A 17,186-nucleotide genomic window follows, 5' to 3' on the forward strand; every position below is an offset into this window, starting at 1 on the left:
GTCGGGGGGGGAGGGGGGAGAAGGAATATACAATGGAGAATTAAGGCGCCCCAATTCTGATTGGTTGCTTAGATCAGGTCCGAGAGGGGGAAGGGCATGACAAATGAAGGGTTGATGCCTACTGGTCCTTAGGTTGTAGGTTGTAATTAAAGTGACAGTCTAAGATGAGTCTGTTTTCTGACTGAATGCTGACGAGGTACTGTTGCCCACTGGTTTAGCAACATGCCATTCTGTTTGGCTCTTAGGAACTTGCACAACTGAGAGTCTCCACGCCAACTGGTCAGCAGGTGTTAAGGGGTCCGACTAGTTTCTGTATGATGAGGGTGCCCACTGCTGTTCGGACTAGGGAGTTCTGCGCTCTGGTGGACGCTACGTTGGTTCGTGCGGAATGCTTTCTGCCTGTCTTTTTTTCTTTGCATTCGGACTAAGGAGGGGCCTGGGAACTGACTGGTTGCCTACAAAACTTTGAGATGAAGGACTCAACGCCGATCACTAGCAAATACTGAGGATTTACCGATTCTTTAGGCTGGTCTCATGAGATTGATAAGAGGGCGGGGAAATTGAAGTCCGCAATAGCGCAGATTTGATTTGCTACTGGCGGAAAGCGTCCATAGACCTTGGAGGATCTGGGTCTCCACCCCACTCCTGACTTGGTCTTAGCCAACAGGGAAAATGGCACCTCAGGCGAGGACAGGGCCTGGGACAAACGGAGGACTCCTATTGGCAGAAGCCACCTTTTCCACTTCACTATTGGTCCGCTCCGTTAGGCGGGGAAGCTGCAAGAGCGGGGCGGAACTGGGGCTGTTTCAGAGCCCGAGATTCAGGCGAGAGTCGCAGACCTGTGCTAGGAAGTCGCTCCACCATCGCGCCGCCTAGGTGAGTGTCCTCCGCCCGCCAGCGTGCCCAACGTGCCCAGGCCCTTCATGACAGCCTTCTGCCTGCGAGCCCTGCCGTACCCTGCGCCTGCGCGGGACCCGGGTCCTAAAGCCGGTTGTCCAGACGACGGAAGACTCGGCCTCTCGTTGGGCAGCTGCAGTGGAAGGTTCAGGTTATGATTGGTGGTCTCTGGGCTTGCTTCCCCTTTCTCCTGGTTAGTGCCGCCCGTGATACCCCTGTCTTTGCTACTCCTGGTGTTTGGCAGCATGGCACAGTAATTGTCTGGAGGCTTCTGCTTTTGAAACGCGGTGCTTGGGGGCCACAGCTCTGATTGGTCATCTCTGCAGCCCCCCCCCCCAGCTGTGTTTCCAGGACCCGGAGGGTGGGAATAACCCTGCCGCCTTCTACCCCTCGCAGTGCACCTAGGCTATATCTAGGTTCCCGTGTCTTTCCAACCAAACTGAGCCTCAAGTGTTAGGACCTGGCTTGGTGACAGTTACTCCCCCACCAGACTGACCAATGAGGTCTGGGGCCAAGGCTGATTCTTGTGTGTCCTAAGCTAGATTGTGACATCCTCCACCCCCACCCCCTTCCCCGCCCCAGGGCCAAGACTAACTCGTAATAGTAACTACAAATCAATATTGCTGGCTATGCAACCTGATGATTCCCCCTCAGAGCTTCACGGGCCTCTGCTTAGGTGCCCTGGACACCTTGAAACCTGCCACATAAGAAAATGTTAGGCTAGCCAGGTGAGGTGGCACACGCGGGAGGCAGAGGCTGGTGGATCTCTGTGAGTTCAAGGCCAGCCTGGTCTACAAAGCCAGTCTGGGACACACAAAGAAACCATGTCTGGGGCGATGGGAAGAAAGGAAGGAAGGAAAGAAGGAAGGAAGCGTTAGGCTGTATCACAGTGAAGGAAAGTTAGGAAGTTTATTGAAGTTTAAGGGCAAGCTGCCCTTGATGAGCGAATGTTCGGGAAGGAACGCACCTAGGTGCTGAGCAGAAGCTATGTATCTGATTTGGTGGTCTGGAAGCTACCTAACCTCAAAGTTGGTTTATGTATTTGAATACAGTATCTTGCTATGCAGCTCTGGCTACCCTGGAACTTTCTATGTAAACCAGGCTAGCCTGAAACTCATGGCAATCCTTCAGCTTCAGCCCCCAGATGGTTGGGATTTCAGGTATGTGCTACCACACAGTGTTATGACTACGTTTAAATATTAGGGAAGTATATGCAAGTACTTCTTTTCCGGTTTTTTCGAGACAGGGTCTCTCTGTGTAGCCTTGGCTGTCCTGGACTCGCTTTGTAGACCAGGCTGGCCTCGAACTCACAGAGCTCTGCTTGCTTCTGCCTCCCGAGGGCTAGGATTAAAGGTGTGCGCCACCACTGCCCCAAATGGACATTTTTAAAAATCCACTGTCCCTGAAGACCAGGTTTCAGTATATTGTAGTGACTTGCAGGTGAAGAAGGTAAAGGCGTTGATCAAAGGAATCTTTATACGTATCTGAGAAGGACAGTGGACTTCTTCTTTTACAGGTGGCACACTCTTTTAATCTCAGCACTCAGGAGGCGGATCTCTGTGAGTTCGAGGCCAGCCTGATCTGCAAAGTGATTCCTAGACAGCGAAGGCTAACGCAGAGAAATCCTGTCTCGAAAAACAAAAACAAAGGGTGTGTCACTATGCCCAGATGAATCGGTCTGTTTTTAATCCAGTCTTACAAGTCGTTCTGTCAAATAATAGATCAAGCTCGCTTATATGTCTTGTTGCAAACTATTTGGATTTTGTTTATCTCACCACATGCTTTCCGTTTCCGCAGGTTTTTCTGTTCCTTTTTTTCTCCTTGTTTATCTACAAGCTGCCAGTGGCCCATAGGAACATGACCACCAATATGGGTCCTTTGCACCCATACTGGCCCAGGCACCTGAAGCTGGACAACTATGTGCCAAATGACATCCCAGCCTGGCAGATCCTGGTTGGCCTATTCTCCATCTCTGGGGTCCTAATTTCCAGCATGTGGCTGTTGTCTGGTCGAGCTTCAGTTGTCCCACTTGGAACTGGGCGTCGGCTGGCCCTGTGCTGGTTTGCTGTGTGCACGTTCATTCACCTTGTCATCGAGGGCTGGTTCTCTTTGTACCATGACATCCTTCTTGAAGACCAAGCCATCTTATCTCAACTCTGTGAGTCCTAAGTTCTTGTACTGTGGGAGGGAATTTTCTGGGTAGAGATTCCATTTGATACTTACCCACCCAGAAATGATTTCATTTTTTAAAAATTCTGTTCACTTTTTTTTTTTTTTTTTTAAAGCCTAAGTAGTTGTTATCTGTGCTGGGAATCTTTTTTTTTTTTTTTTAATTTATTGATTTTTATTTTATGTGCTTGTGCCTTGTCCGTGTGCATGGAGGCAGGAAGAAGGCATCAGATGCCCTGAAACTGAAAATGAGGTAGCTGGGCCTTTTAAAATCCTTTTTTAGCTTTTCATCTTATTTTGTTTGGGTTTTGGGTTTTTTTTTTTAAGGGGGAGGATGTTGAGACAGGGTTTCTCTGTGTAGCTCTGGCTTTCCTGGAAACTCTCTTTATAGACCAGGCTGGCCTCAAACTCACAGCAATCTGCCTGCTTCTGCCTCCCAAGTGCTGGGATTAAAGGTGTGTGCCACCAGAACCGGTTGTTTTTTTTTTTTTTTTTAAGTAATTTATTTAATTTCTATTTTATGTGCATTGGTGTGAGAGTTTCAGATCTCTTGGAACTGGAATTATAAACAGTTGTGAGCTGCCATGTGGGTGCTGGGAATTGACCCCAAGTCCTTTGGAAGAAAAGACAGTGCTCTTAACCACTAAGCCATCTCTCTAGCCCCCAATGTTTTGGTTTTTTAATTAATATTTTTATCTTATTTTTATGTACATGGACATTTTCCCTACATGAATGTCTGTCTACTTCATGCATGCAGTACCTGCAGAGGTCAAAAGAGGGAATTGGGGAGCTGCAGAGATGGCTCAGAGGTTAAGAACACTGGCTATTCTTCAAAGGTCCTGAGTTCAATTCCCAGCAACCACATAGTGATTTTATTTTATTTTATGCCAGGAGGTGGTGGCGCACATCTTTAATCCCAGCACTTGGGAGGCAGAGGCAGGCGGATCTCTGTGAGTTTGAGGCCAGCCTGGTCTACAAAGCGAGTCCAGGACAGTCAAGGCTACACAGAGAAACCCTCTCTTGGGGAAAAAAAACACATAGTGGCTCACAACCATGTATATTGTGATCTAGTGCTCTCTTCTGGCATGCTGGCTCACATACAGGCAGAATACTGTATAAATAATAAATAAATCTTTTTTAAAAGAGGGAATTGGGATCCCTGGGACTGGAGTTAAGGAGGATTGTAAGCCATATGTGAGTGCCTTGGCCCTGGAAAAGCAGTCAATACTCTTTTTTTTTTTTTTTCTGTTTTTTTGTTTTTTCCAGACAAGGTTTCTCTGTGTAGCCTTGGCTATCCTGGACTCTTTTGTAGATTAGGCTGGCCTCGAACTCACAGAGATCTGTCTGCCTCTGCCTCCCGAGTGAGTGCTTGGATTACAGGCGTGCTCCACTACGCCCAGCCCAGTCAGTGCTCTTAACCACTGAGACATCGCTCCACACATGTACTGCTCATCGTAGGCTTTTTTTTTTTTTTTTCCTGAGGCAGAGTTTCATGTACCTGACTTGTTTGAAATTTGCTTTGAAGATCAGGCTGCCCTTGAATTGATCCCGATCAACCAGTTCTGCCACCCAAGTGCTTGGAAAAAAAGGGTATGGTACCATGCCCCACCCAGTTAGGAACAGTTGTAAGCGTCCACCTGGGCACTGAACCCAGATCCCCTGCAAGAGTAGTGAGGTTTTTTGGTTTTGGTTTGTTTTTTGTTTTTTGTTTTTTAATTTGGGGCCTGGAGAGATGACTCAGAGGTTAAGAGCACTGTCTGTTCTTCCAAAGGTCCAGCAACCACATGGTGGCTCACAACCATCTATAATTAACTCTGGTGCCCTCTTGTGGCCTGCAGGTGTACAGGCAGGCAGAATACTGTATAATAAAATAAATAAATCTTTTTTTAAAGATTTATTTCTTACTATGTATACACTGCTCTGCCTGCATGTACCCCTGCAGGCCACAAGAGGGAATCAGGTCACATTATAGATGGTTGTGAGCCACCATGTGGTTGCTGGGAATTGAACTCAGGACCTCTGAAAGAGCTGACAGTGCTCTTAACTTCTGAGTCATCTCTCCAGCCCAAGCAGCAAGTTTTTTATCCTCCACTGAGCCATCTCCCCACACCCCCAACTTCTTTGTTTGTTTGTTTGTTTGTTTGTTTTGAGACAAGATCTCACTGTATGGCTTAGGCTTGCCTGGAACTCTAATGTAGACAAGGCAGGTCTTGAACTCACAGAAATTCTCCTGCGTCTGCCTCCCAGGAGCTGAGATTAAAGGTCTTTGCTACCACACTCAGCCTGTTATGTTAACTTTTTGACTGCACATATACTCACAGGAATCAATACCAAATCATTTAAAGAAATATACAGTGAAAATCTGCTTTCTGTCTACCATGTCTCTTCCGAACTCCAATAATTATTTCAGAGGCAAGATTGTAGCTCCATAGTGGAGCATGTGTGTAGCGTGGACAAGACCCTAAATTCCATTCCTAGCACCAAAAATGTATGTTTTTGTTTTCAGAGTTGATTTATATTTAAGTTACACACATAGACCTCATTTTACCTGACTATGAAAGAAGGGTATTAATAGTAAGTACCACACGTGCTATGTAAAGCATTAGAGCAGTGGCAAGCAGCAAGTGCTCCTTAAGGGTTCACATTTATTATTACCATCATTTTTCCCTTTTACTTAAGTGCTACCATGGTATGTATGTACTTCCAAGTGTTGCTTTTAAAACTGAGGTTACTAAAGACAGGAGGCAGTGGTGGCCCACGCCTTGAATCCCGGCACTTGGGAGGTAGAAACAGACAGAATCGCTGTGAGTTCGAGGCCAGCCTGGTCTAGAGAGAAAGTTCCAAGACAGCCAGGGCTCCGCAGCGAAACCTTGTCTCTTCATCTATTTCTATTTCCCCCAGGGAAAGAGTATTCCAAGGGAGACAGCCGATATATCATGTAAGTATTTTGCCCGTCAGTGGAAACGTGTGTTGGTTTGTGACAGTGGTGAGCTGGGGCCACAAGCAAGAGTATGGTGATGCCAATGTCCATTTTTTTTGTCTTTGCAGTAGTGACAACTTCGTTGTCTGTATGGAGACTCTCACAGCTATTGCCTGGGGACCAGTCAGCCTGTGGGTAGTGATCGCCTTTCTCCGCCAGCAGCCTTGTCGATTTATCCTACAGCTTGTGGTCTCTGTGGGTGAGGAGAAAGCCTATACCTGGCACTACAAGGGTTAACAGGGGAATCTATAGACAGGCACATCCCTACTGGTGAGATCTCCTAGGTTTCCATTCAGGCATGAGACATGCTGAATTATCAACTCCTCAGTGTTCTGAAACAACCAAATCCCTCTCTGAGCTTGTCTCTCCAGCAAGAAGGTACATTTCTCCAGGGGCGTGGTGGCCCACGCCTTTAATCCCAGCACTCAGGAGGCCAAGGCAGCAGGATGGCTGTGAGTTTGAAGCCAGCCTAACCTGCAGAGTGAGTGCCAGGCCAGCCAAGGCTACACAGAGAAACACTGTCTTGAAAAACCAAAACAAACAAACAAACAAACAAAAGAATGTATATTTCTTTTTCTCCATCAGAGTTTCCTATGAAGGTTACGTGAGGTAGTCTGTGCTGCCCAAAGTTCCTTGGTCCTCCCAGACCAGGACCTAAAGTGTTAGCTTTATTTATTTATTTATTTATTTTGGTTTTTCGAGACAGGGTTCCTCTGTGTAGCCTTGGCCATCCTGGACTCACTTTGTAGACCAAGCTGGCCTCGAACTCACAGCGATCCACCTGCCTCTGCCTCCCGAGTGCTGGGATTAAAGGTGTGTGCCACCACGCCCGGCTAGCTCTATTTATTTATTTATTTATTTATTTATTTATTTATTTATTTGAGTTTTTAGGGGGGAGGTGTTTTGTTTTTGTTTGGTTTTTGGTTTTTCCGAGGCAAGGTTTCTCTGTGTAGGCTTGACTGTCCTGGAATTGCTTTGTAGACCAGGCTGGCCTCGAACTTATAGAGGTCTGCCTGCCTCTGCCTCCCAAGTGCTGGATCACCACCCAGCATTAGCTTTTTTTCCTTTGCTTATAAGAGCTCCCTTTAATCCTGAAATCCCAAGTTGTCATGAGGTCTAGGATTCTTTTTTTGCTTTTCAAGACAGATTTTCTCTGTGTAGCCTTAGCTGTCCTGGACTTGCTTTGTAGACCAGGCTGGCCTCCAACTCACTGAGATCCACCTGCCTCTGTCTCCCAAGTGCTGGATCACCACCCAGCATTAGCTTTTTTTCCTTTGCTTATAAGAGCTCCCTTTAATCCTGAAATCCCAAGTTGTCATGAGGTCTAGGATTCTTTTTTTGCTTTTCAAGACAGATTTTCTCTGTGTAGCCTTAGCTGTCCTGGACTTGCTTTGTAGACCAGGCTGGCCTCCAACTCACTGAGATCCACCTGCCTCCCGAATGCTGGGATTAACGGCGTGCGCGAGCACACCCGGGTGAATTCTAGAATTTCAAGATTACCTTCAGTTCTAGGATGAGCTGTCCTCAGTTGAATTCTCCATGTACTCGCTGAGTGTGGTGGTACATGCATTTAAGCTTAGCCTTCAGAAGGCTGAAGCAAGGAAGGGGGCTGTGCCTTTACAGTCAACCTAGGCTACATAGCAAGACATGCACGCCCGCACGAAGGGAGGGGGAAATGGAGGGTTGGGAAAATGAAGGGAAGAAAGGATAGAAAAACAACTCTGGTTTCTGGAACGTGTGCCTTGTTAGAGCTCAGATTTCCAGCTTTGGTATTTTTGGAAGAGTGATGTGGGAGGTGCCATGGAATAGGGTCTAGCTTCAGCCTCCTTGACCTCACAAGGGCGTTTCCTTTTTTTGCCTCCCACAGGTCAGTTTTACGGGGATGTGCTGTACTTCGCGACAGAGCTACGTGATGGACTCCAGCATGGAGAGCCAGGCCACCCCGTTTTATTTCTGGTTTTACTTTGTTGTCATGAATGCAATATGGATAGTGGTACCTGCAATCCTTATATTTGACTCCGTAAAGCACCTCACTGCTGCCCAGAGTGTGTTGGACAGCAAGGTCATGAAAACTAAGAGCAAGCGTAACTAATGAGCGGTCGAGTGGGCTGGGACCTTGCTGATAAGGTGCTTTTCCCACCTACCGGAAGACTTAAATCCTCCTCCCACAGGCTGGAGGGTCAGGACGCTCCGATTTGTCATGCTCAGGGTGAGCACAAAAGGGGCCAGAGTGAGGAAGGGTAGGGAATATGTGGGCTTGCTGTCTGCAACCTCTGCGGAAGGGTGCCAGAGAAAGTGGGAGGTCCATAATGGTGGCAACTTTCAAAATCAGGAAATAAAATATCTTTAATTATAACATCGAGAGATGTTTAATGACTAATCCCGGAAATGTCATATAACTAACCCCACAAACCTTAGTTTGTCCACTTAGTTATCCATAGGCCTCCATCATCACGTGGGCCTTGCAAACCCTTAACACTGACTCCACACACTACCATAATTTACCCTGTAGAATCTACAAATACTACATAGACTTCCTTTCAAGATCACCATGTCACTTACCCTATAAATCCTGCCAGTAACCCCATAGGTCCCTTATAGTAGCTTGGGCTGTCATAGCAAACTGTTATAGATTGAGCTTTTTTGTTTGTTTGCTTGCTTGCTTGCTTGTTTATTGAGACAGGGTTTCTCTTGAACTCCTAGTCTGCTTTGTAGACCAGGCTGGCCTCGAACTCACAGCGATCCGCCTGCCTCTGGCTCCTGAGTGGTGGGATAAAAGCATGTGCCATCACACCTGCCTTAGATTGAGCATTTTAAACAGCAGACATGGGAAATTCTCAGTACTGGGGCCAGTTAGTAGAGGTGTCAGAAAGTTTGGCTTCTTCCCCCCCCCCCCCCCCCCAGCCTCTGGGTTCTCAGATGCTCTCAAATTTCCCTGCTTCTGCTGTTTGTATGTGAACAACTTGCCTCTTATTACGACAACCATTCAGATTGGATTAGGGCCTATTGTGACAGCCTCATTTTTTCCCCTTTCTTTCTTTCTTTCTTTCTCCTCCTCCTCCTCCTCCTCCTCCTCCTCCTCCTTCTTCTTCTTGTTTTGTTTCCTGACGGGGTTTCTCTGTGTAGCCTTGGCTGTCCTGGACTCACTTTGTTGACCAGGAAGGCCTTGAACTCACAGCGATCCGCTTGCCTCTGCCTCTCAAGTGCTGGGATTGTTTTTGTTTTGTTTTCCACGTCCGGCTCTTTCTCCCCCCCGCCCCCACCTCCGAGACAGGGTTTCTCTGTCTAGCCTTGGCTGTCCTGGAGTCCTTTTGTAGACTAGGCTGGCCTCGAACTCACAGAGATTGGCCTGCCTCTGCCTCCCAAGTACTGAGATTAAAGGCATGCACCACCATGCCCAGCTTTCTTAATCACGTCTTTTAAAAAAAACTCTTATCTCCAAGAGTCTTGGTCACCTCCTAAGGTTCTAGGAGTAAGGACTTGAATATATGATCTTAAAGAGGACACAGTTCAAGCTATAACATTGCCGCCCTCTGGACTCCCTAAATTTACATCCTTCTTGCATGCATACTTCTTTTAGCTTCATCCTTCATCCTCAAAGCTTTCACGCATTCTAGAATTAACTTTTTGGGGATGAGGTTAGAGTGCTAGAGATCAAAAATTCTTTTTTTTTTTTTTTTTTTTTTTGTTTTTCGAGACAGGGTTTCTCTGTGTAGCCTTGGCCATCCTGGACTCACTTTGTAGACCAGGCTGGCCTCGAACTCACAGCGATCCACCTACCTCTGCCTCCCGAGTGCTGGGGTTAAAGGCGTGTGCCACCACGCCCGGCTGAGAGCAAAGATTCTTAAACAAGGGCTCTATCCCCAAGTCACATTCATCACTCATGAGTGAACTTTGTTTCTTTCTTGCTTGCTTGCTTTGTTTTGTGTTTGAGTCATGGTCTCATTATATAACCTAAGCCAGCCTTGAACTCACTATGTAATCCAGGCTGGCAGCCTGTCAAATGCTAGGATTGCGGGTGTGTGTCATCACGCCTAGCTTTTATGACTGGTTGATTGACCGATTGATTGATTGATTGATTGATTTGGAGACAAGGTCTTGCTATATATTCCACGCTGATTTGCCACAAAGCCCAGGTTGAACTTAAACTGGTGATCTCCCTAACCATTCTAGCTCAGCTTCTCCAGTGCTGAGATCAGGCGGATGCTACCATGGGTTTTCAAAAAAATGTTCCTTGATCTTATGTGTATAGCTGGTTTTTGTGTATCGTGTGTGTGTGTGTGTGTGTGTGTGTGTGTGTGTGTGTGTGTGTGGGTGTGTGTGTGTGTCACCTCTGGAGACCAGAAGAAGGTATCAGGTCCCCTGGGATTGGATGGCTTGAGTCACTATGTAGGTGCTAGAAGAATAGCCAGTGCTCTTAACCCCTGAGCCATCTCTCCCCTAACATGGAGGTTTTTTTGTTTTGTTTTGATTTTTTTTCAAGACAGGGTTTCTCTGTGTAGCCTTGGCTGTCCTGGACTCACTTTGTAGACCAGGCTGGCCTTGAACTCACAGGAATCTGCCTGCCCCTGCCTTCTGAGTGCTGGGATTATAGGCATGTGTCACCACAGCTGGCCTGGCATGAAGCTTTAATCCCAAATATCACCTAAATATAAACCTAAGACTTGAGGTATAATTCATCCTGAGGCAAGAACTCCTATTTTGTTGTTGAATGGGGGGGGGGGGTGGCGGCAGGGGAGGAATAAAGAGGAAAGGACAGGACATGACTGCTCCTCGGTGTGGTGGCAGAGAAAGTTTATTATAGATATGTGGGAGTGCAGTGTCAAAGACATCTGCAAGAGCCCAAAGTGGCCATGTCCAGACTGAGCTGGGCCCTGTGGGGAGAAAGGGAGAGGGAGGAACCAGGTAAAGCAGCCAGGAGGGCAAAGCTACAAAAGGGGCAGATAAAACAAAAAGGATGGATTATTTGAAGAAGGGCAGCCTAGATCCTTCCACCCCCACGCAGGCTGCAGAGTTTGGGGTAGAGGGTGGGGTATGCCAGCCATAGCCTGTAACAGGTAGAGACTGAGGGATGCCAGGTCCACTTTGGTATGTTAAATAGGCACCTCAGCCACTTATACCAGGTTTGAAACTTAATAGCTGTGAACCTATAAAATGAGGTGCGTTTCCTTCCTGTTTACTAAATGCAAATGGCAAAGCCTGGAAGTGGCTCACACCTTTAATCCCAGCCCTGGAGAGGCAGAGGCAGGTAGCTCTCTCTGAGTTCAAGGCCAACCTGGTCTACATAGTGAGTTCCAGGACAGTCAGAGCTACATAGTGAGACCCTAACTTGGAAAGAAGAAAAGCAATGGCAGGAGAGGTAGAAGATCCCATTCCAGGACAAAGAACTGGAAACAAGAAAGGGATCATAGGTTCCAAGTAAGTTAAAATTCTATTCAATGTTAAATATCCTTGGCTTGATGCTCTGTCTTCTGGGTAGGGGTCCTGCCTCAGAACCTGCTGAGGCCAAAATGTTACTCTCAACCCTAGGTGGCAGTTTGGCCCACTAAAACCAAGGAATGGCCTGCCTTTCAGAAGGCCACTTCTAGCCGGGCAGTGGTGGTGCATGCCTTTAATCCTAGCACTGGGGAGGCAGAGGCAGGAGGATCTCTGTGAGTTCCAAGCCAGCCTAGTCTACAAAGCGAGTTCAGGACAGCCAAGGCTACACAGAGAGACCCTGTCTCGAAGAACCAACAAAACAAAAACAGAAAGCCACTTCTTTTTTAATTGCTATGTACCACTCATGTTTCTGTTAAGTAGTAAGGAGAAACCAGATCACAACACTTTCTTTTTTCTTTCTTTTTGTTTGCTTTTGTTTTTTTTTTTTGTTTGTTTGTTTTGTTTTGTTTTTTTTTTTTTTCCAGCTAGGTTCTCATGTTGTAGTCCAGGCTGGCCTACAACAAAGTACGTAGCCAAAATTGCCTAAAACTAAAACTCATGGTGGTCCTCCTGCCTCGGCCTCCTGAGTGATGGGAGTGCAAGTGAGCCACCGCCCCCAGCATTCTTCAGTGCATTTCTTAGAGATCTCAACTAAAACTCCAAGTTCATCACTTACAAGTTCTGCCTTTACTGGAATAAATTCTTTTTTTTTTTTTAAGATTTATTTATTTATTATTATGTATTCAATGTTCTGTCTGCAAGTACACCTGCAGGCCAGTAGAGGGCACCATTGTAGATGGCTGTGAGCCACCATGTGGTTGCTGGGAATTGAACTCAGGAGCTTCAGAACAACAGTCAGTGCTCTTAAACTCTGAGCCATCTGTCCAGCCCCTACTGGAATAAATTCAATCAAGGTCTTCACCTTCCTTCCAGTTATCTTGTGGGTTTTGTTGTTGTTGTTTTATTTTGTTTGGTTTTTTTTTTTTTTCAATCAGCTTTTTTTTTAAGATTTATTTATTTATTATTATATATACAGTGCTTTGCTTGCAGGTACTCCTGCAAGCCAGAAGAGGGCGCCATATCACATTACAGATGGTTATTAGCCACCATGTGGTTGCTGGGAATTGGACTCAGGTCCTTTGGAAGAGCAGGCCGCGCTCTTAACCACTGAGCCATCTCTCCAGCCCCCTGGTTTGGTTTTTTGTTGTTGTTATTCTTTTTTTTTCCTTTTCTTTCTTTTTTTTTTTTTTTTTTGAGACAGAGTTTCTTCCTGTAGCCCTGACTGTCCTGGACTCCCTTTGTAGGACTAGGCTGGCCTTGAACTCACAAAGATCTGCCTGCCTCTCCTCCCAAGTGCTGGGATTTAAGGTGTGAGCCACCATGCCCGGCTATCTTGTGTTTCTTATTTCCATGTCAGATCTGAACAGAAGCCCCCATAATGTCCATATTTTTACAACAGTATTTATTTGTTTGTTTATGTATTTATTTTTGAGTTTTTGAGACAGGGTTTCTCTGTATAGCCCCGGCTGTCCTGGACTCACTTTGTAGACCTCGCCAGTCTTTGTTTTTTAATTTTTCTTTTAAAATTCTTTTTATTTTGTTTTATGTGTATGGGTATTGTGTTTGCATGTCAGTTTATGCACCACATTCATGCAGGGCCCCCTGAGGTCAGAAGAGGGCAATTGGATCTCCTGGAACTAGAGTGAGAGACAGTTGTGAGTTGCCATACGGGTGCTTGGGAATGGAACCTGGGTCCTCCGGAAGAGCAGTCAATGCTCTCAGCAGCTGAGCCATCTCTCTAGCCCCATACACACATACATAGCTGTTGTCTTAATCTGCTTGGGCTGCTCTAACTAAATGCACTGTAAGCTGTGTGTTCTATAAACAACATAAACTTCGTTAGCAGTTCTAGAAGCTAATAATAACAGATCAGGTATCTAGTGAGGGCCACTTTTTTACTGTGTACTTGCATAGTTGAAGGTTTAGAACTCTGGTCTTTTCTTATATGGCCACTAAATTCTATATCCACCTCCTCATTGTCACACTGAGGATTAGGTGTCAACATAGGAATGGTGAGACACAAGATTGAGAGTATAAAAATCAAGGCCTTTAGCCGGGTGTGGTGGCACACTCCTGCAATTCCAGCACTCAGGAGGCAGAAGCAGACAGATCTCTGTGAGTTCGAGGCCAGCCTGGTCTGCAAAGAGAGTCCAGGACAGCCAAGGCTACACAGAGAAACCATGTCTTGAAAACAAACAAAAAAAAGACTTTTAAAAGTACATACTTCAGCTGGGCGTGGTGGCGTGCGCCTTTAATCCCAGCACTCGGGAGGCAGAGGCAGGCGGATCGCTGTGAGTTCGAGGCCAGCCTGGTCTACAGAGTGAGTCCAGGATGGCCAAGGCTACACAGAGAAACCCTGTCTCGAAAAACCAAAAAAATAAAAATAAATAAATAAATAAATAAAAGTACATACCTCAGCCTGGCCTGGTTTAATCCCAGCACTCAGGAGGCAGACGCAGGTGGATTGCTGTGAGTTCGAGGCCAGCCTGGTCTACAAAACAAGTCCAGGACAGCCAGGGCTACACAGAGAACCCCTGTCTCGAAAAACAAAAACCAAAAACCAAACAACAACAACAAGTACATATCTCAACCCTCTTGGACTGGAGAAATGACTCAGTGGTTAAGAGCACTGACTACTCCTCCAGAGGTCCTGATTTCAGTTCCCAGCAACCACATGGTGGCTCACAACCATCTATACTGGGATCTAGTGTCCTCTTCTGGTGTGCAGGTGGACATGCAGATAGAGCACTCATATACATAAAATAAAGAAATCTATTTTCTTTTTATTAATTTATTTATTATAATTTTATTCACATTACATCCCCATTGTTACCCCCTCGCTCTTATCTTTTTTTTTTTTTTTTTTGTTTTTCGAGGCAGGGTTTCTCTGTGTAGCCTTGGCCATCCTGGACTCACTTTGTAGACCAGGCTGGCCTCGAACTCACAGCGATCCGCCTGCCTCTGCCTCCCAAGTGCTGGGATTAAAGGCATGCGCCACCACGCCCGGCTCCCTCGCTCTTATCTTCCCATTACATGTTGATTGTTATCCCCTCACTTTTTTTTGTGGGGGGGTGCTTTCGAGACACGGTCTCTCTGTGTAGCCTTGGCTGTCCTGGACTCTCTGTAGACCAGGCTGGCCTCGAACTCACAGTGATCTGCCTGCCTCTGGCTCCTGAGTGCTGGGATTAAAGGTGTGTATCCTCTTCCTCTGTGTGCCCACGACACCACCAATAAATCTCAAAAACAAACAAACAAAAAACTCTTCCTCTACCCATTATCCGGTTACAAAACTGCCTCCATATCGTTAGATGATTTATTACAGTAACATTCATCTTACCCAATATCAAGTCCGGGCGAGGTGATACACACTTGTAACCCCAGCGCTCAGGAGGCAGAGCCAGGTGGATCTTTGCGAGTTTGAGGCCAGCCTGGTCTACAGAGCGAGTCCAGGACAGCCAGAGGGCTCTTGTTGCATTGAGAAAGCCTATCTCAGAAAAAAAGGGGGGGTGCTGTAGGACGGTGATTTAGACTATTGCTCATATATCTGAGGCTGACCTTTCTCAAAGACTGGGTTACAGGTGTTGTGCCTTGCTTTCAAGTGGTTAAGACAAAAGGAATGAGACAGGGCAGGGTGGCGCACGCCTTTAATCTCAGCACTTGGGAGGCAGAGGCAGATAGATCTCTGTGAGTTCATGGCCAGCCTGGTCTACAAAGAGAGTCCAGGACAGCCAAGGCTACACAGAGAGACCCTGTATCGAAAATTAAAAAAAAAAAAAAAAAAAAAAAAACAGGAATGCCCTGGGTCTGGTCTGGTGGCCTAAGCTCCTTGATAGGCCAACGCAAGAGAACTCAAGTTCAAGACCAGGCTTGACAACTTGGTGCAACCCTGTCTCAAATAATAAAACAAGGGCCAGGCACTCTGGAGGCAGAGGCAGGCCGATCTCTGTGAGTTTTGAGGCCAGCCTGGCTTTATATAGTGAGTTCCAGGACAGCATAGCAAAGGGACAGTGTCTCACAAATCCAAAACCAAAAAAAAAAAAAACAAAAAAAAAAAGAGGGAGGTTGGGGATCTAGCTCAGTGATAGAGCGCTTGCCTAGCAAGCGCAAGGCCCTGGGTTCCATCCTCAGCTCTGGGGAAAAAAAAAAAAAAAAGAGGGCTGGAGACACAGATCCATGGTAGAGTACTTGGCTACCTTTCTTGGTTCTGGAGGCTCAAAGTTCGGGTTCATTGTATCAGGTTTAATTTGTCACGAGGCTGGCTCTCCTTGGCTTGCAGATGGCTATGTCTCTTCTTAGGGTCTCTCCTCTTTGTACACTATGCCCATGTGCTAATTGCTTTTTACCAGGACACCAGCTAGATTTTCAATAGAGCTGAACCTATCAGCCCCATTTTAGCTTAATCATCTTTTTAAAAGCCCTACCTCCGTGGCTAGAAAGATGGTTCAGAGGTTAAGAGCACTGGTGGCTCTTCCAAAGGTCCTGAGTCCAATTCCCAGTAACCACAAGGTGGCTCCCAACCATCTATAATGATTTCTGGTGCCCTCTTCTGGCCTGCAGGCACACATGTGGACAGAATACTGTATAAATAATAAATAAATACCTTTTTTTTTAAAGCCCTATCTTAGCTGGGCAGTGGTGGCGCACGCCTTTAATCCCAGCACTCGGGAGGCCATCCTGGTCTACAGAGTGTGTTCCAGGACAGCCAGGGCTACCCAGAGAAACTCTTTGGTTTAAGCCCTCGGTTGAAAAACCAAAACCAGAGGGGCGAAGGGAGGGAGGGAGGGAGGGAGGGAGGGAGAGAGAGAGAGAGAGAAACCATACTACCCACCATTCACTTTCAAGACCTTTCCCCTGCAGCACTTAGCTCCCTGGCCCCTAATCATTCATCCCACAGACTCCCCCATCATGAACCCTCAAAACTCACTGCATAGGCCTTGCCATTCACCCCATAGATAACCTATCATAATTCCCTTCGCTATAGCATGATTTTCCCGATCTCTCACAACACAATATCCCAGGCAGGTGTGGTGGCACACGCCTTTAATCCCAGCACTTGGGAGGCAGAGGCAGGTGGATCTCTGTGAGTTCAAGGCCAACCTGGTCTACAAAGTGAGTCCAGGACAGCCATGGCTGTCCGTCTATGGCCAAGACAGAGACAGCTCTCCCCATCAAAAGGGTGCACCAATCAATGCCTTCCATGCTGATGGACTGAGCATTCCTGGACTCACTTTGTAGACCAGGCTGGCCTCAAAATCACAGCGATCCACCTGCTTCTGCCTCCCCAGTGTTGGGATTAAAGGCGTGTGCCACCATGCCCAGCTCGCAACAAATTATTTTAAAATATACCAAATCGAAACTGCAAACTTGTCTAGAAAAGGTAACCAGGGACATAAATCAGTGAGTGATTGCTAGCATGCAGAATGAGTTCGAAGCCAGCCTGGTCTACAGAGGGGAGTCCAGGACAGCCAAGACAGAGAAACCCTGTCTCGAAAAATTAAGGGGGGGGGGGCAGTGAGCGGAAAGGCCCTGGAAGGTCTGGGGAGATGGCTCAGAGGTTAAGAGCACTGTCAGCTCTTCCAGAAGTCCTGAGTTCAATTCCCAGCTACCATATGGTGGCCCATAACCATCTATGAGATCTGATGCCCTCTTCTGGCATGCAAGC

At 46.7% G+C, this 17,186-nt stretch overlaps 1 protein-coding gene across 1 annotated transcript; it reads left to right on the forward strand.

Moving 5' to 3' along the window:
• Nucleotides 1-475: 475 nt before the first annotated feature.
• Ebp (EBP cholestenol delta-isomerase) lies at nucleotides 476-8,227 on the forward strand. The gene is given in 6 exon segments (XM_051141996.1): nucleotides 476-876; nucleotides 2,695-3,055; nucleotides 5,968-6,004; nucleotides 6,115-6,245; nucleotides 7,914-7,993; nucleotides 7,995-8,227. Coding segments are annotated over 5 exon segments (693 nt in total). The 5' UTR covers nucleotides 476-876; nucleotides 2,695-2,754; the 3' UTR covers nucleotides 8,139-8,227.
• The last annotated feature ends 8,959 nt before the right edge of the window (nucleotides 8,228-17,186 follow it).

The sequence above is a fragment of the Acomys russatus genome, chromosome X, assembly GCF_903995435.1.
Source record: "Acomys russatus chromosome X, mAcoRus1.1, whole genome shotgun sequence".
Taxonomy (NCBI): Eukaryota; Metazoa; Chordata; class Mammalia; order Rodentia; family Muridae; genus Acomys; species Acomys russatus.